General features: G+C 66.9%; 2 protein-coding genes and 3 non-coding genes across 11 annotated transcripts; 4 read left to right on the top strand and 1 right to left on the bottom strand.

Annotated features, from left to right (window-relative positions):
* Positions 1 to 693: 693 nt before the first annotated feature.
* LOC116785313 lies at positions 694 to 856 on the top strand. Its single transcript, XR_004356473.1, has one exon. It is a non-coding gene; the product is annotated as a U1 spliceosomal RNA (small nuclear RNA).
* Positions 857 to 2,482: 1,626 nt separating this feature from the next.
* Positions 2,483 to 2,646, bottom strand: LOC116785328. The gene has a single exon (XR_004356488.1). It is a non-coding gene; the product is annotated as a U1 spliceosomal RNA (small nuclear RNA).
* Positions 2,647 to 4,367: 1,721 nt separating this feature from the next.
* LOC116785327 lies at positions 4,368 to 4,531 on the top strand. The gene has a single exon (XR_004356487.1). It is a non-coding gene; the product is annotated as a U1 spliceosomal RNA (small nuclear RNA).
* Positions 4,532 to 4,913: 382 nt separating this feature from the next.
* On the top strand, positions 4,914 to 18,982 carry CAD (carbamoyl-phosphate synthetase 2, aspartate transcarbamylase, and dihydroorotase). 5 transcript variants are annotated; one of them, XM_032683222.1, is made up of 45 exons: positions 4,914 to 4,998; positions 5,203 to 5,342; positions 6,134 to 6,263; positions 6,641 to 6,783; positions 6,899 to 7,040; positions 7,537 to 7,708; positions 7,786 to 7,971; positions 8,070 to 8,182; positions 8,302 to 8,447; positions 8,542 to 8,673; positions 8,856 to 9,089; positions 9,172 to 9,393; positions 9,732 to 9,920; positions 10,127 to 10,251; positions 10,331 to 10,464; positions 10,540 to 10,652; positions 10,753 to 11,003; positions 11,075 to 11,321; positions 11,432 to 11,530; positions 11,646 to 11,870; positions 11,945 to 12,127; positions 12,214 to 12,432; positions 12,527 to 12,694; positions 12,766 to 12,948; positions 13,023 to 13,127; positions 13,204 to 13,452; positions 13,653 to 13,734; positions 13,918 to 14,084; positions 14,230 to 14,394; positions 14,471 to 14,602; positions 14,686 to 14,887; positions 14,958 to 15,148; positions 15,217 to 15,357; positions 15,467 to 15,562; positions 15,632 to 15,662; positions 15,893 to 15,940; positions 16,407 to 16,451; positions 16,563 to 16,717; positions 16,829 to 16,903; positions 16,998 to 17,210; positions 17,420 to 17,545; positions 17,628 to 17,783; positions 17,864 to 17,965; positions 18,054 to 18,148; positions 18,857 to 18,982. In XM_032683222.1, the coding sequence occupies exons 1-45, from the start codon at positions 4,914 to 4,916 to the stop codon at positions 18,957 to 18,959; spliced, it is 6,660 nt and encodes a 2,219-aa protein (XP_032539113.1). In that variant the 3' UTR covers positions 18,960 to 18,982. The 5 variants fall into 5 exon arrangements, 3 of the variants coding, with proteins under 3 accessions (XP_032539113.1, XP_032539111.1, XP_032539112.1); XM_032683220.1 differs by having other exon boundaries at positions 15,632 to 15,773; XM_032683221.1 differs by lacking the exon at positions 15,893 to 15,940 and having other exon boundaries at positions 15,632 to 15,773.
* A 35-nt stretch (positions 18,983 to 19,017) lies between these two features.
* Positions 19,018 to 25,544, top strand: MPV17 (mitochondrial inner membrane protein MPV17). 3 transcript variants are annotated; one of them, XM_032683225.1, is made up of 7 exons: positions 19,018 to 19,100; positions 22,389 to 22,504; positions 22,766 to 22,858; positions 23,096 to 23,191; positions 24,651 to 24,683; positions 24,796 to 24,848; positions 24,925 to 25,544. In XM_032683225.1, the coding sequence occupies exons 1-7, from the start codon at positions 19,031 to 19,033 to the stop codon at positions 24,992 to 24,994; spliced, it is 531 nt and encodes a 176-aa protein (XP_032539116.1). In that variant the 5' UTR covers positions 19,018 to 19,030; the 3' UTR covers positions 24,995 to 25,544. The 3 variants fall into 3 exon arrangements, with proteins under 3 accessions (XP_032539116.1, XP_032539114.1, XP_032539115.1); XM_032683223.1 differs by lacking the exon at positions 19,018 to 19,100 and having other exon boundaries at positions 21,784 to 22,504; positions 24,651 to 24,697; XM_032683224.1 differs by lacking the exon at positions 19,018 to 19,100 and having other exon boundaries at positions 21,817 to 22,504; positions 24,925 to 25,112.
* Positions 25,545 to 26,681: the final 1,137 nt, after the last annotated feature.

Below are 26,681 nucleotides of genomic sequence, written 5' to 3'. Positions count from 1 at the left end.
CTTCAGTCCAGCCCAGTTTCTGCCATAAATCCCATCTCTTCTGATTCTCCCTTTGCAATTCAGGACACTCCTTTTCCCAGTGCCCCTCCTGTTTGCAACAGGCATCCTGATCCTTCTGGAAGGGTGTTAATCCCCATCCTCGCCCCCAAAATCCACCTCACCCTCTGCCTCCTCCCTGTCCCTGCACGTCAGCTGGGGCAGCTGACAATGGAATTGGGAATTTCACCCGGCTCTTCTCCTTCCCTTCTCCCTCTTCCCTGTGGTTACAGACAGCACTCGGGAAAGAACCGCCCCCGGCGCTCCTTCTCTCTTCCCGAGTTCCTTTCTAACACCCAGCACGAACCGCCCAACAAAACGCCCGTTAAACAAACAGCCCCCGCTTCCCTCCGTTCCGAGGGATCCAACGGATCCGAATCCATCCGGGAGGATCCGCCAGGGGGCGCTGCCCTGCTCGCGGGGTCCGGGGCGGGCCTCGGGGATGGGGCTGTCCATGCAAATCATCCACTCGCGGGGACGCCGGGACACGTCCCGCACACAAACCCGCGGCCACGCGCGTCCGCGGGCGCTGCGCGGGGCGGGACCTGCGGGACGGTGGGGAGCGCGGGGCCGCGCGGGAGCGGGGCCGGGGCCGCGCTGAGCGTGTGCTCGGGGTGGTGCGCGGGGCGGGCGCGGTGGGGCCTGGGAGTTAGAGTCATACTTACCTGGCAGGGGAGACACCATGATCAGGCAGGTGGTTTCCCAGGGCGAGGCTCATCCCTTGCACTCCGGGTGTGCTGACCCCTGCGATTTCCCCAAATGCGGGAACTCGGACTGCATAATTTGTGGTAGTGGGGGACTGCGTTCGCGCTCTCCCCTGACAAACGCGGTTAAAGGAGAGAACTCAAAGGATACGTACCTGGGTCCATCTCCGTGTGTAATACCGAGCACTCTCGGCCGTGTCCGCGTTCCCCCGGACGCTGCTCACCCCACAACCTCGCGGAAACCCCCGTGCCCCGCAGACCCGGCACTTGCAGGACCAGTGCGGCCCTCGGGATCCCTCTGATGGGTTCGGGCTCTGCCCCGCCAGGTGAGTCCCGCCCCCGGCGGAAGGACCCGCCCGCTCCCGATCCCGGTTCTGCCCGTGCGGGAGCCCTGCGGGACCGGCCCGGCCTCGCCTCTCCCGCTGCCGCCCGCGGGGCCGAGCAGCGCCCGAGCGCGGCCCCGGCCCGAGACTCGCCCGCCGAGAAGCGGCTCCGTCCCGACCCCGCGCTCGAGCTGCGGCGGAGGGCGGCACTCGGGTCAGCGGCCGGCCCCGCACACCGACCCCGCGGGTGGGACGGAGCGGGGGAGAGACTTCGTCTGACTCGAGTTTGGACAAGATGCATCCAATTCCCGCCCCCGGGAAGTCCAGCGGCACTCACGGACCCGACGGGTGTGACCCCGGCGGTGCTCACGGTCAGGGCAGTAATTCCTCCATTGTTCAGTAGTTTTCCACGGGCCTTTACGTAAGTTTCTGTCAGGGTTCAGTTGCAATATTACAAGTTTATGAATGCTTTCAGTTAGAGTAGTCGTAACATAAGTATGCAGTTTTTGATAAGAGATGCTGAACAAAGGCGCTCTATAACCAGCTGTAAATACGCTGCTCAACGGACAAGTGCAAGGAAAGTTCAAGCTCCAGAAGACCATCAGAGACCAAGAGAGCACCAGAAGCCCCCTAGTGACCAAATAAGGATTTCCGAGGAACTTCTCAGAGCTAATTAACATCTGAATGAACTTTCTGAGGAAAGTAGTGAATACGTAAGACAGTTATATGTAAAATTGTACGTAAATATTAGCTACGCTGAGCGAGAACAGGACACACAGATGATTAGGGAAGCAATCCTCCCTGTGTGTCCAGTGCTGATTATAAAGAACGCCTGCCCACTAATGCTCACAAATTGAGGCTTAGGGGTTTCTTATTTGCCAATTAACAGTACAACGGAGCGGGACCGGCACTTCCACCACTCTCCCCCGCGCGGGACCCGCTCCCGCGGGTGGTTCCCGGATTGTTCCGGTTCCAGGCGCAGCAGCCCAGAGCCCCACCCTTAGGGATCCGCTGGCCAATTCCAGCCGGGAATGTGGATGCGTCTCCCGGGCAATCGGCAGCGCCTCTTCGGAGAGGGCATCTGTGATGCCCCAGGACCCCCGGCTATTCCCGAGCCTCGCACCGGGGGCGAGCGGACCCCCCGCACAGCTTTCCCGCCTATTCGGAGGGCCCGGACACCCCGGGTTCGCCCCCAACACTCGCGGTCCCCACAGCCCGCTGCTCCGGTGTCCCTCGCCACGTCCCCGTCCAGGAGACACCTCTCCGCTCTCACTCCCGCCACCTCCAGCAGCCGCGCGGTTGTTGCGGGGCATCACAACTATCGAGTCATAGCACCCGACTCAAAGCATCGCCCCATCCCCTCACCACCAATGTTGCAGCCTTGCTTCAGTTGTATATCTGTCCTTTAACCGCGTTCATCAGGGGAGAGCGCGAACGCAGTCCCCCACTACCACAAATTATGCAGTCGAGTTTCCCGCATTTGGGGAAATCGCAGGGGTCAGCACACCCGGAGTGCAAGGGATGAGCCTCGCCCTGGGAAAACCACCTGCCTGATCATGGTGTCTCCCCTGCCAGGTAAGTATGACTCCAACTCCCAGGCCCCACCGCGCCCGCCCCGCGCACCCACCCCGAGCACACGCTCAGCGCGGCCCCGGCCCCGCTCCCGCGCGGCCCCGCGCTCCCCACCGTCCCGCAGGGTCCCGCCCCGCGCAGCGCCCGCGGACGCGCGTGGCCGCGGGGTTTGTGTGCGGGACGTGTCCCGGCGTCCCCCGCGAGTGTTGTATGATTTGCATAGCCCAGCCTCCTCTTCTACAAGACCCCGCCCCCTCCGTCAGTACATACTGCTTGTGACCACGCCCCCTCCCGCCAGGCCCCGCCCCTCCGCCCATCCCGGTCCCGCTGCTCCCGGTTCCCGACGCACCGGCGGCTCCAGCGCGGACTCTCCGCCCCGGGGCTCGCCCCTCATTCGCTCGGTCCCGCCGAGGGCTGATGGCCCGGGTCGGGCTGGCCCGTGTCCCCGATCCGGGGCGCTGGCAGTGCCGACGGCGCGTTCACCGGCCATTGACACCTCACTGCTGAGCAGGGGGGACTCACAGCACCTTGGTGCCACTGCGGGAGCTGCGTCACAGGGGCTCCTGGCACCCATACCTTGGGGTCCCTCCCTCACCACTGTGTCCCGGGTCTCCCATCACCCCAGCTTGGGGATTGACTGTGTAGCCACTGACAGTCTCCAGTCCAAGCCTTTCTACCTCCTCTCCTCTTTCTCCCCATCCCCTCCTGCACTCAGTATCATTCCTCTGGGCCCTGCCTGCACAGTCCAGGCCTCGCTCCAGCCTCTCACATCCTAGTTTGGTCCAGGTCAGATCAGCTGAACCCTCACAGACACAACAACCAACACCAACAAACCCAACCAGCCCTCTGTGCTGGCCCCAGCAGTTCCCTTATCCATCCTCCCACACCCGGGAGCCACCCCCACTCACCCAAAGGTTTTGCTCCAGATGTTTCAAAGAGTGCCAGAAGTTCTCTAATTCTGTGAAAGGCCATCGCTGTTCTCCACCCTCTCCTTTGCACATGGACAGCGTGTGCTGTTAGAGCCAAATCAGCAGTGCCCAGACAGCAGCAGAGGGACTGTGGGGAGCGGTGTTGGCTGAGGGCACGTTGGGGTCTGTGGGGTCACAGGTGTGGGGCTCTGGAGCTGGTGGGTCTGGGGTGCCACGATTGTTGGTGTTTAACAGCCCCTCACCTTCCCCACGGAGGGTGCGTGGGCACTTCCACAGCACCGTGTTCTTGTGGGTGGCTCCTCAGAGGGCATCTGCTCTCACCATGCACCACCAGCCCCCAGCCCCCCACGGTCCCAGCACTGGGGGTTGCTGGGCTGCGAAGGTGTCTGTGTACAGACCCTGTAAGTGCCACCGTGTCAACCTGTACATGTCACACGGTCGGCGGTGACACACGCTGGGCGGTGACACACGAGCCCCGCGCGGCACCGACCGGACCCGGTTGCGGCGGGACCCGCGGAGCCTGGAGGGGGCGGGGCCACGTTCGAGCAGCCGAGCTCTGAGAAGGGCGGGGCCTCGGGGATGGGGGCGTGTCCATGCAAATCATACAACACTCGCGGGGGACGCCGGGACACGTCCCGCACACAAACCCCGCGGCCACGCGCGTCCGCGGGCGCTGCGCGGGGCGGGACCCTGCGGGACGGTGGGGAGCGCGGGGCCGCGCGGGAGCGGGGCCGGGGCCGCGCTGAGCGTGTGCTCGGGGTGGGTGCGCGGGGCGGGCGCGGTGGGGCCTGGGAGTTGGAGTCATACTTACCTGGCAGGGGAGACACCATGATCAGGCAGGTGGTTTTCCCAGGGCGAGGCTCATCCCTTGCACTCCGGGTGTGCTGACCCCTGCGATTTCCCCAAATGCGGGAAACTCGACTGCATAATTTGTGGTAGTGGGGGACTGCGTTCGCGCTCTCCCCTGACAAACGTCGTGAAAAATAGATTAACAGTCTGCAACAGCTGAATGCAAACTCTTCGCGGCACTTCTACTATTGCGCTTAAAACTCCTATGGCTCTCCAAACTCCCCATCCGTCCCGGCCCGGTGCAGCTGAGCCCGGTCCCCTCCCGCTCCGGCCCCACCGCCCGCGCTCCGCCGTTCCCCGCGCACCCGCGGTCGGGTCCCGGGTCGCTGCACCTCCTCCTCCCGCCCCGCGGAGCCCCCGGAGCCCCCCGGCCGGTGCTTCAGGTGCCGCCGCCCCGCCCCGGGGCGGTCCCGGCGCGGCCCCGCCCCGGATCCTCCCGCCGCCCCCGCTCCGCCGCTCGTTCGCCGCCGCGGGGCCGCCGGAGCGCACGTGGCGCCGCCATGGCCCGGCTGCTGCTGCAGGACGGGTCGGTGCTGCGGGGCCACCCCTTCGGGGCCGCCGGGGCCGCCGTCGCCGGGGAAGTCGGTGAGTGCGGCCGGCCGGGCCGGGCCGGGATGTCGGGATGCCGGGGGGCGGCCCGAGACCGGCGGCGGGGAGGGGAGGGAACGGCGGGTCCGGTCCGGTCCGGCCCGGCCCGGGGACTCCCTCCACTCGGGGTCCCCCGAGATCGGCCCGGGTCAGTGCCCCGCGGCGGGACATCCCATCACTGCCATCCCGATCCCCGCGCAGTGTTCCAGACCGGCATGGTGGGGTACCCCGAGGCACTCACCGACCCCTCCTACAAGGCGCAGATCTTGGTGCTCACCTACCCGCTGGTCGGCAACTACGGGGTGCCCCGGGACGAGCCCGACGCCTTCGGCCTCAGCAGGGTGAGCGAGGGGGGCCGGGGCAGCGTGTCCCGTCGTGGTGGCTGAACGGGATAGTGCTGGGTGCCAGGGCAGGATGGACAGCACGAGGTGCCAGGGCAGGACAGCACAGAGTGCCAGGGCGGGATGGACAGCACGAGGTGCCAGAGTGGGATGGACAGCACAAGGTGCCAGGGCAGGACAGCGTGACGTGCCAGGGCAGGACAGCACAGAGTGCCATGATGGGATGACACAGGGTGCCAGGGCAGGGCAGCGAGTGGCATGTCATGGCAGGTGGAGGCTTGACTCTGATCCTGTGGCCAGAGCCACAGCAGAGTCCAGGATGCTCTGACATGCCAAGGACTGGGTCTGGGCAGGGGGAGAGCTGGGACTGGGGTGCCCTTGCAGCACCTGGGGAGTGGGACTGTGTGTGTGTCGTTACCAGGGCTCCATTGCAGAGTGGGGGTCCCAGCCCCCCAGGGCAAGGCAGCGCTGGGCCTGCTCGAGGCCCCAGCCCCCTCCCACCCCTTCAAGCCTCCAGGCTGCTTGTCCCAGGGCAGAGTCCAGGCCCGTTGTGGCCGTGCTATGCTGACCTCCCCACACTGACCATGGGGGTCTTGCTGTCAGCAGCTCTCCCCTGGACCAAGTCTCAGCCTGGTCAGTGGCAGCCCAGCCCAGCTCAGCTCAACAGTGGCAGCCCAGCACTGGGGGGGTCTGGTCCCATACTGTGGGCCAGGGATGGGGTCTGTGTCTCCTGGGACTTCTCCTGGGCTGGTGACCGCCCCCCTGGCCCTGCTCACCCCCTGCTCCCCCAGTGGTTCGAGTCCAGCAAGATCCACGTGGCTGCACTGGTGGTGGGCGAGTGCTCGGAGACCCCCAGCCACTGGAGTGCATCCCGCTCCCTGGACCAGTGGCTGAAGGAGCACAACATCCCCGGGCTGGAAGGTGGGACTGGGGAGACTGCAGGGTGGGCTGGGGGTTGGGGGTCTGTGAGTTCTGAGCTGGTCCCGTCTCTGTGTTGGGATTTGCCCCCATGGAGGTCAACCCAGTGTTGGGATTTGGGGATGACGATGCTGCTGGGGCGCAGGGTCCCACTGGAGCGCAGGGTCCCACTGGGGCGCAGGGTCCCACTGGAGCGCAGGGTCCCACTGGAGCGCAGGGTCCCACTGGAGCGCAGGGTCCCACTGGGGCGCAGGGTCCCACTGGAGCGCAGGGTCCCACTGGAGCGCAGGGTCCCACTGGGGCGCAGGGTCCCACTGGGGCACAGGGTCCCGCTGGGGTGGGCCAGGGCCGTGGGGTTGTGTCTCACAGCCCGCCCGCAGGGGTGGATACCCGGGCGCTGACGAAGAAGATCCGTGAGAAGGGGACGCTGCTGGGGAAGCTGGTGCCGGACGGGACCCCCGAGGAGAGCCTCTCCTTTGAGGACCCCAACAAGCGGCACCTGGTGCAGGAGGTGTCGCTGAAGGTGCGAGGGGGGGAGGGCTGGGCGGGGCTGGGGGGCGGTGGCGGGGGCTGCAGAGCCCCTCCTGGGGGGCTGGTCCCCACGGGGGGACCGGGCAATCCACCTCCACCCCCCGCAGGGGCCACTCGTGTTCAACCCCAGCGGGTCGTTGCGCATCACGGCCCTCGACTGCGGCCTCAAGAACAACCAGGTGCGGTGCCTGTGCAAGCTGGGGGCGGCCGTCACCGTGGTGCCCTGGGACCACCCGCTGGACACCGCAGGTGAGATGACACTGGCCAGGGATGTCCTGGGGCCCCACCCCTCAGTGGGGTCTGGAGCTAGGGCTGTCTGCTTGGTTGGTGCTGGGGGCAGCGGGCACCTGTGTCCTGGTCTGTGCCATGGGCTGAGGAGTCTTGGTGTCATCCTTCCTGGGGGCTTTTGGGTTCAGGGCCCTCAGTGTGACGCTGCAGGAGGGGGGCCGTGGGCCTGGGGTGCCTTGCTGGGATTGGCTTGAGGGGCTCTGGGCTGTGGTACTGAGGGGCCCTAATGTGACTGCAAGGGAAGTTGTGGTGGACTGGGGGGGCCGTTGCTGCCACTGGGACGGGTGTTGCGGGGTCAGAGCATCTTGGTGTGACCCTACTGAGGTGTTGGGGGGGCTGGGGGCTCAGAGTGCTTCACTGCTGGGCTGCTGTGAGCCAGTGGGGACCTTGGGGAGCCCTACTTTGCCTTTGAGGGGCTGGGGGGCTCCACTCTGACCCCACTGCTCTCTTGGCACAGACTTTGATGGGCTGTTCATCAGCAACGGCCCTGGGGACCCGCAACTGTGCCAGGAGACGGTGTCCAGCCTGCGCCGGGTGCTGGACGCACCCCAGCCCAAGCCGGTTTTTGGGATCTGCCTGGGGCACCAGCTGCTCGCCTTGGCCCTCGGTGCCCGCACCTACAAGATGAAGTGAGTGGGAGGCTGGGGCCGGGGTCACCGTGGGGTCCCGGCTGCCGGGGCCGCCTGACACCCGTCCCGCTGCCCAGGTATGGGAACCGTGGGCACAACCAGCCGTGCCTGCACGAGGACACCCAGCGCTGCTTCATCACGGCGCAGAACCACGGCTTCGCGGTGGAGGCGGGCAGCCTCCCGCCCGGCTGGGCCCCGCTCTTCACCAACGCCAACGACGGCTCCAACGAGGGCCTCGTCCACCAGCACAAGCCCTTCTTCAGGTGGGCACGGGGCCGCAGCGGGGGGCCGGGGGTTGTGGGGCCATGGCTGGGGGTGCAGGGGGGCCCAGGGCTGTGCCCTGCCTGACCCCCCTCCACAGCGTCCAGTTTCACCCCGAGCACTGTGCCGGACCCACGGACCTGGAGGGGCTTTTTGATGTCTTCGTGGAGGCGGCGCGAGACCTGCAGAATGGGGACGGCGGAGCCCGGACGGGTGGGTGTGAGCATGAGGGGCAGCCAGGGCCATGGGCAGGACGGTGGGGCAGAGGCTGTGGGACAGGGCTGTGCCCGGGGTCCCTGTAGCCCCGTCCCCAGCGTGCCGTGTCCCTCCAGTGCGGGAGCGCCTGCGGGACTGGCTGACCTACAGCAAGGCGCCGGCAGGAGGCCCAGACGTGGCCCAGCCCCGCAAGGTGCTGATCCTGGGCTCCGGCGGCCTCTCCATCGGGCAGGCAGGCGAGTTCGACTACTCAGGGTCACAGGTGAGCACCCACCGCAGGGCACGGGGAGCGGTGGGGGTCACTGGGGTGGCAGGGGCCCAGGGACACCAGCCATGACCCCTCTGTTCCCCATGAGGCCATCAAAGCGCTGAGGGAGGAGAACATCCAGACGGTGCTGATCAACCCCAACATCGCCACGGTGCAGACCTCCAAGGGGCTGGCAGACAAGGTGTACTTCCTGCCCATCACCCCTGAGTATGTCACACAGGTGAGCACCCTGGGGCAGTTCAGGGGTACAGGGATGGCTGGGCTGGGGGATGGCTGAAGGACTGGTGTATGGAGGACTGGCTGGGAGTGGAAGGGACTTGGTGGGCAGCACAGGCGTGGTAGCAGCTGGAGGAGGACACAAGACCCACCATGGTTTCTGTCCCACCGCCCTGTGCCCCCCAGGTGATCCGGAATGAGCGCCCCGACGGGGTGCTGCTCACCTTCGGGGGGCAGACGGCCCTGAACTGCGGGGTGGAGCTGACCAAGGCGGGCGTGCTGGAGCAGTACCACGTGCGGGTGCTGGGCACCCCCGTCGCCTCCATCGAGATGACGGAGGATCGCAAGGTCTTCGCGGAGAAGATGGAAGAGATCGGGGAGCACGTGGCGCCCAGCGAGGCTGCTACCTCCCTGGAGCAGGTTCGGGGTGGGTTGTGGGGCTGCGGGGCAGGGCAGGGGCCTGTTCTTCCCATTCCCACCGTCACCCCTCTGTTCCCTGCAGGCGCAGGCAGCGGCCGAGCGTTTGGGGTACCCTGTCCTGGTGCGCTCTGCCTACGCTCTCGGGGGACTGGGCTCCGGCTTCGCCAACAGCCGGGAGGAGCTGGTGGCCCTGGTGAGCCAGGCCTTCACCCACACCTCCCAGGTGCTGGTGGACAAGTCCCTCAAGGGCTGGAAGGAGATTGAGTACGAGGTGGTGCGGGACGCCTACAACAACTGTGTCACGGTATGGGATGGGGGGAGACCTCCGGGCCACTGAGAGGGGATGGACGTGAGGCTGGGGGTGGGGGGCTCCTGCTGGACCCTGTCCCCAGGGAGAGCTCCCCTGTGCCTCCCGAGGTGCTGGCACAGCTCCTGTGTGCCACTGGGAGCTGCACCTCCTGAGCCAGAGCCCTGCACCCCCCTGCTCTGGGTGGGCTGAACACATCGGGTGTCCCAGGGGCTTGTGTTTCAGCCCTGTCTGGGCAGGGGAGGATGTGGTGGGAGCTGGGAGGGACCTGCCATGGGCAGCACGTGGGGTGCTGGGGAACCATCAGCTCACAGTGACCCTCCCCCCACTGCCAGGTGTGTAACATGGAGAACCTGGACCCGCTGGGGATCCACACGGGCGAGTCCATTGTGGTGGCCCCCAGCCAGACTCTCAATGACACCGAGTACTTCATGTTGCGGCGCACGGCCATCAAGGTGGTGCAGCACCTGGGCATCGTGGGCGAGTGCAACATCCAGTTCGCCCTCAACCCCGAGTCGGAGCAGGTACAAGCAGCTCCCTGAAAGTCCTGGGTCCCACTCCCAACCCCTGTCCAGCCCTACCCTGGGGTGCTCTGGGTTCTGCCCCATGAGTCTGTGCCACACCAGCCTCCCTGTGCTGTGGCATCTCTGGGATCCAGCGGGTCCGGCCGTGTCGACGGCTCAGCCGTGTCCCACGGCACCCGCTGACCCTGCCCACCCCCTGCCCACAGTACTACATCATCGAGGTGAACGCCCGGCTCTCCCGCAGCTCAGCCCTGGCCAGCAAGGCCACCGGCTACCCGCTGGCTTACGTGGCTGCCAAGCTGGCCCTGGGCATCCCCCTACCCGTCCTCAGGTAAGGTGCTGGCACAACACAGGACGAGGCGCTGCCACAGTGGGACAGCCCCGGCCGCTGACCCCCGTCCCCTCCCCAGGAACTCTGTCACCAACTCCACCACAGCCAACTTCGAGCCCAGCCTGGACTACTGCGTGGTGAAGATCCCGCGCTGGGACCTCAGCAAGTTCCTGCGTGTCAGCACCAAGATTGGCAGCTCCATGAAGAGCGTGGGTGAGCGCGGGGGGCAGCGGCGCCCACGGGCATGGGGTGGGCGTGGGGTCCGTCTGCTCACCTGTCCCTCTGCAGGGGAGGTCATGGCCATCGGGAGGAACTTCGAGGAGGCGTTCCAGAAGGCGCTGAGGATGGTGGATGAGAACTGCGTGGGCTTTGACCACATGGTGAAACCGGCCTCGGACGTGGTGAGCACTGGGGTCTGGGGGGTATGTGCTGCTGGTGCAGTCCTGGGGGAGAGGTGGCCACCTCCCTTCCCCGGCCCTGCTCACCCCTCCGGCCTGGCAGGAGCTGGAGACGCCGACGGACAAGCGGATCTTTGTGCTGGCGGCGGCGCTGCGGGCCGGGTACTCCATCGAGCGGCTGTACGAGCTGACCAAGATCGACCGGTGGTTCCTGCACAAGATGAAGAACATCACGGACCACGCGGTGCTGCTGGAGTCGTACCGCGGCGAGCAGGGCACCATGCCCCCCGCCGTGCTCCAGCGCGCCAAGCAGCTCGGCTTCTCTGACAAGCAGGTGGCCCTGGCCGTGCTCAGGTGAGCTGGGGAGGGGGGCGGCCCCGCCCTGCCCCCCGTCCCAGTCCCGGAGCTCACCCAGCCCCATTCAGCACCGAGCTGGCTGTGCGGAAGATGCGGCGCGACCTGAAGATCCTGCCGATGGTGAAGCAGATCGACACGGTGGCGGCGGAGTGGCCGGCCCAAACCAACTACCTGTACCTGACCTACAACGGCTCCGAGCATGACCTGGCCTTCCACGAGCCCCACGTCATGGTCATCGGCTCTGGCGTCTACCGCATCGGAAGCAGTGTCGAGTTTGACTGGTGTGCCGTCGGCTGCATCCAGGAGCTCCGCAAGGTCAGACGGGCCCCAGCACCCTCTGGGACGGGGAGTGGGTGTCCTTGGTCAGAGGATGTGGCCAGAGAGGGGTGGGGGGCCCTGGGCTCACCTTGTCCCACCCCCAGTAGATGGGCTTCAAGACAATCATGGTGAACTACAACCCCGAGACAGTGAGCACCGACTACGACATGTGTGACCGCCTCTACTTCGATGAGATCTCCTTTGAGGTATGGGGGCTGGAGCCCTGCCTGCTGTGGGGCGAGGGTTCTGCCCACCGTGGGACTGGGTGAGGGCTGCCATGGCCCTGTCCGAACCATCCCCCTGCCCCGTGCGGTGCCGCAGGTGGTGATGGACATCTACGAGCTGGAGAACCCTGAGGGCGTGATCCTGTCGATGGGTGGGCAGCTGCCCAACAACATCGCCATGGCCCTGCACCGGCAGCAGTGCCGCATCCTGGGCACGTCCCCGGAGGCCATCGACTCGGCCGAGAACCGCTTCAAGTTCTCCCGCCTACTTGACACCATCGGCATCAGCCAGCCCCTCTGGAAGGAGCTCTCTGACATGGAGGTGGGGCCTGGTGACGGGGGTGGGGTGGCTCAGGGTGGCCCTCAGAGCACCTCCTGAGGTTCTGTCTCCCACAGTCGGCCAAGTACTTCTGCTGCAAGGTGGGGTACCCCTGCGTCGTGCGCCCTTCCTACGTGCTGAGCGGTGCCGCCATGAACGTGGCCTACTCGGACAGCGACCTGGAGAAGTTCCTGAGCAATGCTGTGGCCGTGTCCAAGGAGCAACCTGTTGTCATCTCCAAGTTCATCCAGGAGGCCAAGGTCCATCCAGGGGGCTGCTCCAGCCCCAGGGTGCCCTGAGAGCCCTGTCCCCCAGTGACAGGCTGTGACCGTGTTCCCCTTCACAGGAGATCGACGTGGATGCGGTGGCCTGTGATGGTGTTGTGGTGGCCATCGCCATCTCGGAGCACGTGGAGAACGCTGGGGTGCACTCAGGCGATGCCACACTGGTGACACCCCCCCAGGACATCACCCACAAGACCCTGGAGCGCATCAAGGCCATTGTCCACGCCATCGGGCAGGAGCTGCAGGTCACAGGGCCCTTCAACCTGCAGCTCATTGCCAAGGTACAGGGGCTGGGGGCCATGCTGGGGCACAGAGTGCCGGCGGGAGAACACCCTGTGTCCCCAACTGTGCCTCATTCTGTCCCCTCTCCCCCAGGACGACCAGCTGAAGGTGATCGAGTGCAACGTCCGTGTCTCCCGCTCCTTCCCCTTCGTGTCCAAGACCCTGGGGGTGGACCTGGTGGCTCTGGCCAGCCAGGTGATTATGGGCGAGGACGTGGAGCCCGTGGGGCTGATGACGGGCACGGGCATTGTAGGCGTCAAGGTGAGCAGGGGCTGTGGGGGCAAGGCTGGGGTATGGGGCTGGGCAGCCCCTGAGCCCCCCACTGCCCCCAGGTGCCCCAGTTCTCCTTCTCACGCCTGGCGGGCGCTGACGTGGTGCTGGGAGTGGAGATGACGAGCACGGGCGAGGTGGCCTGCTTCGGGGAGAACCGCTGTGAGGCATACCTGAAGGCCATGCTCAGCACCGGCTTCAAGATCCCCAAGAAAAACATCCTGCTGACCATTGGCAGCTACAAGGTATGTGGGGGGACCATGCTGTGGGGGGTCAGGGTTTCCCCCCTGCCCTCTGACAGGCCCCCATCTCGTTGCAGTACAAGAGCGAGCTGCTGCCCACGGTGCGGAGACTGGAGACCCTCGGCTACAACCTGTACGCCAGCCTTGGCACCGCCGACTTCTACACCGAGCACGGCATCAAGGTCGGGGCTGGGGGCTGGTGGGGCCGGGCGCACGCCCGGCAGAAGTGGGGGGCCCTGACGGGGTCACTGCCTGCAGGTGAAGGCCGTGGACTGGCACTTCGAGGAGGCTGATGGCAACGAGGCCGGCGCCCGGGAGACCCAGCGCAGCATCCTGGACTACCTGGCCGAGAACCACTTTGAGATGGTCATCAACCTGTCGATGCGCAACTCGGGGGGCCGCCGGCTCTCCTCTTTCGTCACCAAGGGGTACCGCACCCGGCGCCTGGCCGTCGACTACTCCGTGCCCCTCATCATCGACATCAAGTGCACAAAGCTCTTCGTGGAGGTGGGCTGGGACACACGGGGGCCCCAGGGAGTGTGTGCAGGGGAAGAGAGCAAAGGGAGGTTGTGGAAGTCCCGTTGTGGGTGCTGTGGGGTGGGCACTGTGTGCAGCCATCGCCGTGCAGGGGTTGCTTTTGGGGTGCAACTCGGGCAGCCGTTGTTACCCTGGCCTGGGGTCCTGCCTCACAGCTGCTGTCTCTGCAGGCACTGGGACAGATTGGGGCAGCCCCCCCACTGAAGATTCACGTGGACTGCATGACATCCAAGAAACTCATCTGTCTGCCAGGTGGGTGGGACAGGGGCCACAGGGGGGGCAGGGGCTTCCCAGGTGGCCCTTTGGAGCTGGAGCAGCACTGGTAGCCAGGCTGGGCGCATCTGTGAGCACTGCAGGGAGAGGAGATGTTTCCCTGCTGTGCTGCCATGTCCCCTGGGGCCGGGGGCTGCTGGTGCTGAGGCTGACACTCCCCAGGCCTCATCGATGTGCACGTCCACCTCCGCGAGCCGGGCGGCACCCACAAAGAGGACTTTGCGTCGGGCACGGCAGCCGCCCTGGCCGGGGGCATCACCATGGTGTGTGCCATGCCCAACACCAACCCTGCCATCACCGATGCCGCCTCCTTCGCCCTGGCACAGAAGGTGAGGGGCCGCTGCCAGCCTGACGCTCACATCCCCTCCCTGGTCACTGTCACACCAACCGTGGTGGGCTTGCTGCCTGCAGTGGGCTTGCTTGCCCCGGGTGGGACTGGCCCTGCCACGGTACCCACCGCTTCACACCCCACAGCTGGCCGAGGCTGGGGCCCGCTGCGACTTCGCCCTCTTCCTGGGGGCTTCCTCGGAGAACGCCGGAGCGCTGGGCCCCCTGGCTGGGGCGGCTGCCGGGCTCAAGATGTACCTGAACGACACCTTCTCCAGCCTGCGGATGGACGATGTGTCACTGTGGATGGAGGTTGGCGGGCAGGGAGGGGCTGGCACGGGGCAGAGCCGCTCCCAGTGCCGGCGCCCACCAGCCCCATTTCCCCCAGCACCTGGAGCAGTGGCCGCAGCACCTGCCCGTCGTGGCGCACGCGGAGCGGCAGACGGTGGCCGCCGTGCTGATGGTGGCCCAGCTGTACCAGCGCCCCGTCCACATCTGCCACGTGGCCCGCAGGGAGGAGGTGAGCTGGGAGTGGGGACAGCGGACTCCAGGGTCGGGGTGTGGGGCCCTTTGTGTTCCCCCCACTAAGTGCAGCTCCCCCAGATCCTCCTGATCAAGGCAGCCAAGCAGAGGGGGATCCCTGTGACGTGCGAGGTGGCCCCGCACCACCTCTTCCTGAGCCAGGACGACCTGGGGCGCCTCGGGGAGGGCCGGGCGGCCGTGCGGCCGGCGCTGGGCACCCGCCGGGATGTGGAGGCGCTCTGGGAGAACATGGACACCATCGACTGCTTCGCCACAGACCACGGTGAGCCCGGTGGCTGCGGGGTGGGGACAAGGGGTGAGGACAGCCCCTGGTGACCAGCCTTGTCCTGCAGCCCCCCACACGCTGGAGGAGAAGCAGGGCCAGCAGCCGCCCCCTGGGTACCCTGGGCTGGAGACGATGCTGCCCCTGCTGCTGACGGCCGTCTCCGAGGGGCGGCTCAGCGTGGAGGACATTGTCCAGCGCCTCTACGAGAACCCACGCAAGATCTTTGGGCTGCCGGCACAGGAGGACACCTATGTAGAGGTGGGTCCCTGCCCACCTGCCCCAGGTCTGGTCCTGGCCCCGCTGCCTCTGACCCACTGTCCTGGCAGGTGGACCTGGAGCACGAGTGGATCATCCCTGGCTGCATGGCCTTCTCCAAGGCCCGCTGGACCCCCTTCGAGGGCATGAAGGTGAAGGGGACGGTGCGGAGGGTGGTCCTGCGTGGGGAGGTTGCCTACATCGACGGGCAGGTAAGGCCCTGGGTCTGTTTTCCCTTGTGTTGTTGGGGTCCCCAAGCACTGAAGGGGTCCCCCAGCACCGACCCCATCACCCCGAACCCCATCACCCCTATGAATGCAGGTGCTGGTGGCCCCTGGCTATGGGCAAGATGTGAAGAAGTGGCCCTCAGGAGCTGTGGTGCCGCCACACGTGGCCCCTGTCAAGGACATTGTGAAGGTACTGGGATGCACGGGGCTGGGCAGGGGTCCCTGTCCATCCTGGCTCCAGCGGGGTCTCTCGTTGCAGACCCCCGAGCGGCCCCGGCACATGGCAGCTGGTGAGACTCTGCGTGGACGAGCCCCCAGCCCCCGCCGGCCCGGCCCCGCGGGCGACACGCGCTTCCACCCCCCGCCCCGCATCCACCGGGCCTCCGACCCCGGGCTGCCAGGTAGGGGGGCGGTGCGGGGACGGCGGGCGTGGCGGGGGGCGGCGGGCGCGCTGCCCGGGGCCGGTTCTGGGGCCGCGGACGGGCAGCCCTGCTGACGCCGGCCCTTGTGTCCCGTTCAGCGTTCCAGAGGCTGGGAGCCGCGCACCGCCCGGGCGCCCGAGGCACCGGTAATGTCGGGGGGGGGGGACTCACTAATGGCACTAACTGCAGCCCATGAGTGCATCCCCTCCCCCAGGTGCCGTGCGGGCCCCGGGCTGCCCGCGCCGCCCGCCACGGGCCCCTTCCCACACCCGGTGCCGGGCACCACGGGACAGGGCACGGCTGTGCCGCCTGCCCCGCTCCCGCCCTGGCACACACAGCACCTCGGGGACCCCTCGCTTGCCAGTGTGATTGGGGGGCGGCCAACTGGGAATTGCGGGGTGCGTGGGGAGAGGGGCGCAGCATGATGTGGGGCTTGGCCTGCCTGTCCTTGGGTGGCCTTCACCCTGGCACTGAGCCCTGACGTGGTTTGTCTGGTGCTGCCGAGTGCCGGGAGGGCTGTGCCATGCCAGCAACACCCTGGGAGGACAGCAGGGCCCAGGGTGCCGCCGCTTCCCACACCCCCTAATGGCACCGCTCCCCTCTCCCACCCAGCCGAGGACGCCCGTGAGAAGGCCGGCAGGAAGGCAGCGGAGCTGGGTGAGTGCAGAGGGGATCTGGGGGCCCACAGTGGGGGTCTCAGGCCTACAGCAAGTGGTTGGGCTCCCCTGGGCACCCCTGTGGGCTCACCAGCTGCTCTTGGTGCCCCAGATGCGGCGGCAATCCAGGACAACCACTTCTATCCACTGGGCCCTCTACCACGCCAGGCCTCCCCCCAGCGCTCCCCCCACTTCCAGACCTCCCCACTGCTGAACCCCCTCGTCGGGCAGCACGTCCTCTCTGTCCAGCAGTTCTCCAAGGACCAGGTGCCTGGGCGGGTGGGCACGGGGACCGGGTGGCCATGGGGGCTGCGGTGCCCCCTGCGCCCTGGCCAAGCCCTAGTGCCCCTGCGCCCCCTGAGCCACCTGTCTCCACAGCTGTCCCACCTGTTCAATGTGGCCCACACCCTGCGCATGCTGGTGCAGAAGGAGCGGAACGTGGACATCCTCAAGGTGAGCCGTGCACCTGGCCCCCAGGTGCCCCGAGGGAGCCCTGTCCCGGGTGGGGGTGCCCTGGGCTCCCCGAGGTGACAGCCTGGCCCTGCAGGGGAAGGTGATGGTGACCATGTTCTACGAGGCAAGCACAAGGACCAGCAGCTCCTTCGCAGCAGCCATGAACCGGCTGGGCGGTGCTGTCCTGTCCTTCTCCGAGGCCACCTCCTCGGTGCAGAAGGGCGAGTCCCTGGCCGACTCCGTGCAGACCATGTGCTGCTACGCAGACGTGCTGGTGCTGCGGCACCCCCAGCCTGGCGCCGTCGAGGTGAGAGGGGCTGGGGGGGCTGGGGCAGCCGTGTCCTGTCCTGGAGGCGCCGGGGGCTCTGCCCTGAGGGCGAGGATGGTGACCTGCACTATGGGGCGGGGACATGGTCCCCAGCTGGGCAGGGTTCGGGTCCTGCCACCATGGGGCTGGTGGGGCCTGCTCTCACCCCTGCCTGCCCTCACCCCTGCCTGCCCTGCCCGTGCTCCCAGCTGGCCGCCAGACACTGCCGCAAGCCGGTGATCAATGCCGGGGATGGGGTGGGGGAACACCCCACGCAGGCGCTGCTGGACATCTTCACCATCCGCGAGGAGCTGGGCACCGTCAACGGCATGACGGTGAGAGGGGGGGTGGGGGGCCAAGGGACCCCGTCTGGGCCCTGAGGGGCTGTGGTTGGGCTGACCTGACCGCTCTCCCCAGATCACCATGGTGGGTGACCTGAAGCACGGGCGCACGGTGCACTCCCTGGCCCGCCTGCTCACCCTGTACCGCATCAACCTGCGCTACGTGACCCCCCCCGGCCTCCGCATGCCCCCCGACATCACCAGCTTTGTGGCCTCCAGGGGCATCCAGCAGGTGAGGAGTGGGGTGGGGGGCTGGCCCCACACGCCCCCCCCAGCCCTGTGCCCCCAGCCCTGCTGACAGTGCCACCCCAGGAGGAGTTCGGGAGCATCGAGGAGGCGCTGCCGGACACGGACGTGCTCTACATGACCCGCATCCAGAAGGAACGCTTCGAACGGGCCGAGGAGTACGAGGCCGTGAGTGAGGGGACCCCGGGTCCTGCTGCCCTCGGGGGCTGTGGGGGGTCCTCTGCCCTAGCTGAGGGCTCTGTGTGTCCCCTCTCAGTGCTTTGGGCAGTTCATCCTCACGCCCCACATCATGACCCGTGCCAAGGAGAGGATGGTGGTGATGCACCCCCTGCCCCGTGTCAACGAGATCAGGTGGAGGGGGGAAGCAGGGGCAGGGGGGCTGCAGGGTACTGGGTGGGTGGGGGGCTCAGGGGTAGTGTCTGGGAGAATGGGCTATCTAATATACTGGGCAGGAGTGGGGGTTCCCAGGGTGTTGGGGGGTGGAGGGCTCTGGGGGAGCTGGGTCTGTGGTGTTGCCGCGGGGTCAGGGGCCAGGGGACTGCAGTGTGCTGGGCAGGGTAGGGGGGCTCAGGGTGATGGGGACTGTGGTTGCTTGGTGGGTTTGGAGGGAGACAGGGTCTGTGGTGTGCGGTGGGTCAGGGATCCCGGTGAGGTGAGGGATCGAGGTGGATCAGGGGTCCCGGGGGGGGGGGCATCCGGGATCCCGGTGGTGTGAGGGGTCCTGAGGGGGTCAGGGTCCCGGTGGGGTCAGGGGTCCCGGTGGATCGGGGTCCCGGGGGATCAGAGGTCCCGGTAGGGTTAGGGGTCCCGGTGGATCGGGGTGCCGGGGGGGTGATGGGTCCCAGGGTGGCTCGGAGGTCCCGGTGGGATCAGGGGTCCCGGTGGGATCAGGGGTCGCAGGGTGGCTCGGAGGTTCCGGTGGGATCAGGGGTCCCGGGGGGGGGTGAGGGGTCCCGGTGGGATCAGGGGTCACGGTGGGGTCAGGGGTCCCGGTGGGATCAGGAGTTCCGCTGGCTCGGCGGTCCCGGGGCAGTGCCCGCTGACGCGGTCCCTCCGCAGCGTGGAGGTGGACTCGGACCCGCGCGCCGCCTATTTCCGCCAGGCGGAGAACGGGATGTACATTCGGATGGCGCTGCTGGCCACCGTGCTGGGCCGATACTGACCAATAAACGCCCCCGGTCGCGACACGACATCTCTCCGCGACTCGCGTCACCGCGGCGCGACACGCGGGCCATGGCGGCGCTGTGGAGGGGCTGCGGGCGGCTGCTGGGGCGGCCCGGGGCGGCACAGGCGCTCACCGCCGGTAAGGGACGGGCACGGGCCCCGCGCCCTGCGGCGGCCGCGCCGGGAGCCCCTGGCCCGCAGCCCACCCCGGCACACGGGAGGGAGAGCGGGGACCCCGCCGGGCTCCGGGCGGGGTAATGGGGGCCTAAGAAGGGTCTTCCGCGGCTCAGGGACTCGCCCCACTCACCCCCAGGCCCCGGGGGGAGGCTGCCTCGGAGGTCCTGCTCCCCCGGGAGGGGATGGGCTCTGGGCTGTGGCACTGGCGGTTCAGTGGGCTGCAGCCCCCTGCAGGGTCTCAGCACCCCCGGGTGTGTGCCAGCACTCGGGCGAAGGCACGGAGGTGCTGCCTGGGCAGAGGCTCCCAGGGCCCTGCCCTGAATTTCCCTAACGATGCTGCTGCTTACAGGGCTGGGAAGTGCCATAAATCTGCTCCAACACTGGCCGGCAGCTCTGCTGCCCCAGCGACTCGTAGCCCTGAACACCAGACACCTCTGCCCCCACTGCCTACTGCCCTTCTTGTCCCCCCCAATCCACCCGGGGCTGGGACTGTGGCTGGGTGGTGGGAGAGCCCATCCTGCCTGTGCTGGGTGTTCTCGGGGCCATGCAGGGGCTGTGTGGCACTGCTGGCTGGGAGCGGGGTGTCCCTGTGTGCTCCCTGCTGCACCCCCTGCTCACAGCCTTCCCCTCGTCCTGCTGCTCCCCCTGTCCTGCTGCTCCCAAGCCACCAGCCCAGGAAGCTGGGAAAGCATAACCCCTTGGTCAGGGAGTGCCCTGCTGAGCCAGGGCCTCCCCTCATGGTGCAGCCACTGGCCCTTGGCCCTGCTGCCCCCGGGTGCCCCCCTGCCCAGCTGCTGGGGCCCTGCCAGGCTGCCTCGCTGCTCCTGCTGTTATTTTTATGGGATGTGATGGAGTCTATTGCTGGGCACTGCTGGCCACACATCCCCTGGTGCCTGGCGAGAGGCCAGGGTGGAGCTGGGAGGGCTGCCCAGGGCCAGCCCTGCCCATTCCCCCCTGGCCCCTGCCTGCTGCTGTGCAGGCTCAGTGTGGCCCTGGGCTGGCTTCAGCCCTGTTCTGCCTGTTGCTGTTTTGTGTCAGAGCTGGCCTTGCTGTAGCACAGCCCCCCAGTCCCTCCAGGCCCCACCAGCCCCCAGGGGCACAGGGCTGTGCTGTGAGGGGCACGGCTGCTCTGTGGGTGCTGGGCTGACGCTGGATGTGGTTCCCCCGGCCCAGAAGAGGCTCTGCCCTCAGGCTGGGCTCTCCCTGCCTGTGGCAGGTTCCCAGGCCCAGCTGAGGGGGCACGGCCGTTCCCTCTGGGCTGGAGCAGCACTGCTGGGGCTGAGTGTTCCTGCTCTCAGACCCCCCCCATTCACGGCTGGGCTTAGCCCCTCTCTTCTGGCTGTGCCATGGTCCATGCAGCTCCCGTGCCCTGAGCCAGATACATTCCGGCCTCCAGCCCTGCTTTCCCTTGCTGCTCCCGGAGCCTCCGGTGCTGCCAGCTGGGGCCAGGCCAGGGAGCTGCTGGCAGTTGGCTGTGCCTGCTGCATCCAGCCGTGCTCACCGCCTGAGCTGCTGTCCGAGGACCACGGGGTCGGGCAGGGCTTTGCCTCCTGCATCCCGGGCCCCAGGCCAGGCTACCGGCAGGGCCCGGGCACAGCAGGCAGCAGCACGTGCCCACAGCCGTGACCTTGCTGTCCCTCCCTGCCTGTGGAGAGCAGCCCTGCACTCCCGCCGTGGTGATGCTGTGGGGATACAGACGGTGCCCTACTTAGGTTCAGGCCCAATTCAGAATCCTCTGGTCGCAGGAGCAACGACCTGGGGGTCAGCTGGGCACCCTGGCTCTGGGCTTGACCTGGCTGCAGGCTCCAGCCCCACACAACCATCTCCCCCTGGGCAAGCACTGGTGCCAAAGTTATCGTGAGGGACTGGATCCAACTGCACCCCAGGCCCGGGCAGAGACAGATCTGTTCCTCCGGCACAGCTTTGTCACCGCTGGGCCCCGTGCCCGGAGCCTTCGGCACTGGATGAGTAACGGCAGTGCCACGGCTGCATGTTCTCAATGAGCATCGTGCCCCTGCACCCAGCTCCTGGGAATGCTACCTGCAGGAGCAGCCAGCGCTCTGGTGTGCTGGGCTGGAATCCTGCTGCTGCTGCCACCCCCTCCCCTGCGCTGCTGCAGCCCGTGGGCTGCCAGGGCTGCCCTGCCATCATGGGTGGGAGCAGAGGGCTCTGGGCTGGGGGACAGCGCCCCAAACCCTGGGGCTGGTCCAGGGTGGGAGATGGAGCCTGTGAGGTGGCAGCAGGAGGTGTTTGGGGCCTCCATGGGGCTGTAGAGCCTGGGCTTGCCCTGTCTGGGGGCCACATGGCATGGTGTTGGGAGAGGGAGCTGGGCCCTGATCCCCCATGAACCGCTGATGGAGCCCCTGGGATGGGGCTGGCCCTGAGCTGACCGTGACAGGGGCTGCTGGGATGAGGAGTGCTGAGGCTGGTGCTCCCCAGGCCAAGAGCTTGCTGGGCTCAGGGCTTCCAAGTTCAGAGCAGAGCAGCAGTGGGGCTGAAGAGCTGCCTGGGAACTGTCCCAGGAGGAGCGGGGGGAGTGAGCAGGAGCTGCCAGGGCCAGGGGGAGCAGCACTGGGGCTGGGGGGCAGCACCGGGCCAGCCAAGTTGCGTCGAAGGGGTCAGGGGTGTAGAATGGAGCAGGAGCTGCCAGAGGCCCAGCCAGGCAGCATCCCACCGGGGACACTGATCTGGAAACAGGGCCAGGAAGCCGTGCCAGCAGCCGGCCACAGTGAGGGGCTGGGGCAGCCCGGGCAGTGGGGAGCACATCCTGCCTGTCCTGGCTGCTGGCAGAGCCACAGGCAGAGAATGGCTCTCCAGAGAGGAATCACAGTCAGCAGAGCCTGCCTGGTGCACAGGGAGAGGTTTGGGAGAGGCTCAGGAGAGGCCATGGTGGGGAGCACAGGCAGCAGCCAGATGGACTGTCCTGAGAGCCCCAGGCACCACAGGCCCTGGGTGACGGGTGTTAATCAGTCTTTCACAACAGGTCAGCCCCATGCCCAGGGCACCAGGAGGAGATGCAGTCGGGCACCCTTTTGGCCAGAGATGCTGCAGCGTCCTGAGAGGCCCGAGGTGCTCAGCAGGGCTCAGTGCAGGCAGTGAGGAGCTGCAGCCAGGATGGAGCCCGTGGGGCCAGAGCAGGCTCAGGCATCCCGGGGCAGGGAGCAGCAGCAGCAGCACTGGGGCAGGGGGCCCAGCCATGGGCAGGGCATGCGGGGGTCTTGCCCACCTGAATGGGCTGTGCTGGTCGCAGGGGCCCTCATGGGAGCTGGGGATGTGATCGCACAGCAGCTGGTGGAGCGGCGGGGGCTGCGTGGGCACCATGGCCCCCGCACCCTGAAAATGATGGCCATTGGCTTCTGCTTCGTGGTGAGTGCCAGCACGGTAGGATGGGATGGGATCGGGGGCTCTTTCGTCGGGGTGGGGTCATGTTGCCCACCAGTGTGAGCTGGGACATCCTGATGCCAGCTCTGGCAGCCGTGGGCAGGGCTGGTTCCCTGGAGCACGGCAGCACAGCCCAGTCGGAGGCAGGACAAGCCCATCCTGGTAGTCTTGGGCCCATATAACCAGCTCTGGAGCCCCCTTGGCTGGTGAGGGCAGGTGCTGCTCCTCACCTCCTGGCTCCTGCAGGGCCCTGTTGTGGGCAGCTGGTACAGGATCCTGGATCGGCTCATCCCGGGGAACACAAAAGTCGTGGCTGTCAAGAAGATGGTTCTGGATCAGGTTGGTGTGATGTGAGCAAGGGTTCACATCGGGCTGGAGCAGCAGGATGGGGTGATGGGTACAGCCGTATTCCTGTGGCAAGTTTCCATCCCATTCCATGAACCCCTGTGCCTGAGCTGAGCCAAGCCCCACCGTGGTGGAGGGTTGGGGTGGGCAGGGTCACAGGGGCTGCCCGTGGCCAGCCCAGCTCCAGGCACCACAAACCCCTTGGCACTGGCCCCGGCTCCTCTCTCACAGGGGGGCTTCGCCCCGTGTTTCCTTGGCTGCTTTCTGGCCATCACGGGGGCCATGAACGGGCTGTCAGTGCAGGATAACTGGTCCAAGATCCAGCAGGTATGTGCTGCCGCCCTGGGGTGGATGGGGGGGCCCTGGGGAATCGGGGGGCCCTGGCAGCTCCTCCTGGTGCGCTGGCTCTGGCGGCTGCTCCCATTCGTGGCTGTTCCCACACCCAGGCACTGGGTCTGAGGGCCCTGGGGGCGTCAGGTGCCCGGTGCTGCCAGTCTTCTGGGTTCTGGCACCACAGCCATTCCTGTGGTGTGGCAGCAGGGTCCCACCTGTGCCGGGCACAGATACCATGGGCTCCTGCGTGCCATCCGGCCCTGCTCCTGGCTGGGTCTCCAGAGCCATTACCGAGATGGCTCCCATTGGCAGTAACTGTTGGAAACCGGTGCGAGCGCTGAGTCAGCGTGTCCAGAGTGAGTCACCGAGGAGCGGGTGCCCACCCGCCGCGGGACGAGGTTCGCTGGGGTGGTCGCCTGGCTGGCAGGGGTGGCAACACCAGCCTCGTGCAGCGCTGCCAGGGCTGCGTGTGAAGGGCCCCAGCCCAGCCAGACCCACTGCCCTGGGCTGGAGCTCTGCTGGGGTGCCATCGCCCAGAGCTTGTTCCTCGGTGGGGTGCCACCCCCAGGCACCAGCCTGCTGGGCTGCCAGTGCGTACCCCTCATCCTGCCCTGGGGTGCAGGGAGCAGATCCCAGGGCAGGATTGTGTCATCTCTGCTTTCTCGAAGCTCTGCATGAGCCACAACCAGAGTATGGGGTGCTCCAAGGCACCCCAGAGGCACATGTGGAGAGGTCCTGGGTACAGGCAGCACCCCACGACCTCTTGTCCATCCACTCCTGCTGCATCCAGACCAGCTGGTGCCATGGATCTTGCTTCAGCTCCCCCAAAGCATCCCGCCGTGGTGGGGGATTCCTGCAAGCTGTAGGTCCCAGCTGCCGTGGCAGGGGTGGCTGGGCTGGGACCTGGGCAGTGGTGCTGGCAGCACCTTCACCCCTGGCTTGGGGCGCATCCGCCTTTCCCCACGCAGAGGAAGCGTCAGCAGAGCATCCATCACCCTGTGCCCGCTCGCCCCGTCCTGGGCTGCCGGCCAGCGCCAGGAGGAGCCCGGGCTCCTGGCTGAGTCACGGCCAGGCTGGATGAGGGACTCGTCCTGCTGCCGTGGGGCAGGGATGCGGCACGGCCGCGGCTGCAGCTCGAGGACAGAAGGACAGCGCCTCGGGCTCCCAGGGTGGATACCCTGGCTCAGTGCCCGTCTCTGTCCCTGCCCCAGGGTGCCTGGGAGGGACCTGGGGGTTGCGGGGCTGAATAGGGGCTCACAGCCCACACCGGCGAGAGGAGCTGCCTGCCCGTGTGCCCTGGCTGTGGCACAGTGGGGACAGGGCGGTTGTGGCTGCCCTGTCCCTGCCACCCCCGTGGGCACAGCTGTGGGAGACACGGGCAGGGCTGTGGGGGCTCTGTGCCCCGTAGTGGGGATGGGACCCTCTGCATGCTCAGACCTCCTTTCTCTTGCAGGACTACACAGACGCCCTGATGACCAACTACTGTGTGAGTGCTGGCGGGTCTCTGTCCCTGTCCCTGTCCCCGAGTGCCAGGCAAGGGTGGGCACGGGGCACAGGCGCTGGCAGGGCCCCTCACTGCTCTCCCCTTCTCTGCCCAGATCTGGCCACCCGTGCAGATTGCAAACTTCTACTTCGTGCCCCTGCAGCACAGGTAGTGTTGTGGCTCTGGCCCCCAGCCCCTGGTCCCCTGAGCCAGCGGCTGTGGACCCTGTCTCCTCTGTCCCCAGGCTGGCTGTTGTCCAGTGCGTTGCCATCGTCTGGAACTGCTACCTCTCCTGGAAAGCAAATCGGATGTGAGGCAGAAGCCGTGTCCCACCCCTGTCCCCAACCTGTACACTACCTGACCCTGCCACACCTCGGGAGCCCTTTGAGTGGGTGCCTGTGGCTGTGGACAGGCTGAAACAGGCAGAGTGCTGGCAGCAGCTGTCCCTCTCCTTGGGGAGACACCATCACCACGGCCCCCACTGCCCCAGGGACACACTGGGGAGAAGATGGTGCCAGGGCACCCTGAGACAGGCCTGGAGTGGCTCCGACTCTGGCTCCAGCTCTGGCTGTGCCGTGTGGCAGCTCTGCCTGCAATGTGTTTCTCCATCCATGCTCAACCCTCTCCTGGCCCCTGCCTGCATAGAGTCCTCCTGCCCTGGGCATCACTCTGCCCTTCCCCATGGCACATCCCTGGAGGAAGGAGTGGGAGTGCCACTGGGCTGGGGCTGACCCTGGGCTGGCAGTACCATGGGCACAGAGCTGGGGTCACTGCAGGCTGGGGGTGCTTCCCCTGAAAATGGGGTTTGGTGTGACTCTGCTGTAGACAGTCAGAGCACCAATAAATGGCATTTTTCACTCTCGATTCCCATGGCCCTCAGGCTCATGGCCCAGCAACCCCTCCAGGCCCTGCAGAAGCAGTTCCAGAGTGACCATTCCTGTGTTACAGATCGACAGCTCCACTCTGCCTTGTCCCGAGGCACTGAGTGTGGGGCTGTGGACTGCAGGCTGATGGGGTGAGCTGCCCCATTGACTGGGTGAGGAGAGGGAGCTCCAACAGAGGGTGGATGGTGGCTTAGGGGATCACCAGGTTCCACTACAGCTGTTCCATGGGCTGTGACAGTGCCCTCACTGCTACAGAACAGTGGGACAAGGTGAATGGTGCCAGGGTTCCAGCGCTGGGTGCAGAGTCCCCACAGGGTCAGGATGTGCTCAGTGCAGGGCTGTGCATCCTGGGAGGCTGTGGAAAGGGTGGGGAGTAGGGCTGAAGCTGGGGCTGGGGCAGGGCTGCCGTCACCAGCATTGCTGCCCTGTGGGGATGTGTGTCCATGCTCACCCTACACCAGGAGTGAGCAGACACAACCCAGCTCACACAGCACATCCCAGCCAGGGGCTTTGAGTGGAACTGGTAGGATCATGATGGTTCACCTCACCCCCACAGGGCCTTGAGTCCCAGCCCCCTCGGTCTCACTGTGGCAGCCCCATGCAGCTCAATGGAGCCATCCCCTTGGTGCTGGCACCAGCTGGGTTCTGCGGGCTGCCAGCATGGCCCTTATGGAGAGGATGCACCATCTATCCTTCCTCCCTCACCTTCACACTCCTGCCCTGGGCTGGCTCTGGGCTGGCCCGGGCTTTGGGGCCACTCTAGGCAGGTGAGTACAACCCGAAGCATAGAGGAGCTGAATCCTGCTCCTGTGCACTCATCTGGGGATGGGGCTACAGAGCCTACCCAGCTGCTGGCCCTCGCCTGAGGGTGAGAAGTGGGAAGGGGTTGTGGCTGCAGCCCCCAGCAGTGCTCGGTAGAGCAGCACAGGGCTGGGGCCAGGTGATGGAACCATGCATGGGTGGCACCAGGGCCTCAGGAGGACCTCGAACCTTGTGTGGACTTGACCCAGGCTCTCTCCAGTGTGTGGGGTGGGTGCTGTGGGAGGCAGGATTTTGCAGTCCCGAGGCACTGAGCCTCTTGCAACTCTGTCTGGGGGTACAGGAGGCTCTGGGGTGT

The sequence above is a fragment of the Chiroxiphia lanceolata genome, chromosome 3 (genome assembly GCF_009829145.1).
Source record: "Chiroxiphia lanceolata isolate bChiLan1 chromosome 3, bChiLan1.pri, whole genome shotgun sequence".
NCBI lineage: Eukaryota > Metazoa > Chordata > Aves > Passeriformes > Pipridae > Chiroxiphia > Chiroxiphia lanceolata.
Note: the sequence above shows the minus strand (reverse complement) of the source record. Positions and strands in the feature narration are given on the sequence as shown.

What these genes read in the sequence shown, in the direction of transcription:
- CAD (XM_032683220.1), top strand. Translation starts at nt 4,914, where the DNA reads ATGGCCCGGCTGCTGCTGCAGGACGGGTCGGTGCTGCGGGGCCACCCC. An exon ending in CCTACAACAACTGTGTCACG is followed by an intron (nt 9,394 to 9,731) that starts GTATGGGATGGG and finishes CCCCACTGCCAG; the next exon opens with GTGTGTAACATGGAGAACCT. An exon ending in AGCAGTTCTCCAAGGACCAG is followed by an intron (nt 16,718 to 16,828) that starts GTGCCTGGGCGG and finishes CTGTCTCCACAG; the next exon opens with CTGTCCCACCTGTTCAATGT.
- MPV17 (XM_032683223.1), top strand. Translation starts at nt 22,253, where the DNA reads ATGGAGCCCGTGGGGCCAGAGCAGGCTCAGGCATCCCGGGGCAGGGAG. An exon ending in AGAAGATGGTTCTGGATCAG is followed by an intron (nt 22,859 to 23,095) that starts GTTGGTGTGATG and finishes CCTCTCTCACAG; the next exon opens with GGGGGCTTCGCCCCGTGTTT. An exon ending in TTCGTGCCCCTGCAGCACAG is followed by an intron (nt 24,849 to 24,924) that starts GTAGTGTTGTGG and finishes CTCTGTCCCCAG; the next exon opens with GCTGGCTGTTGTCCAGTGCG.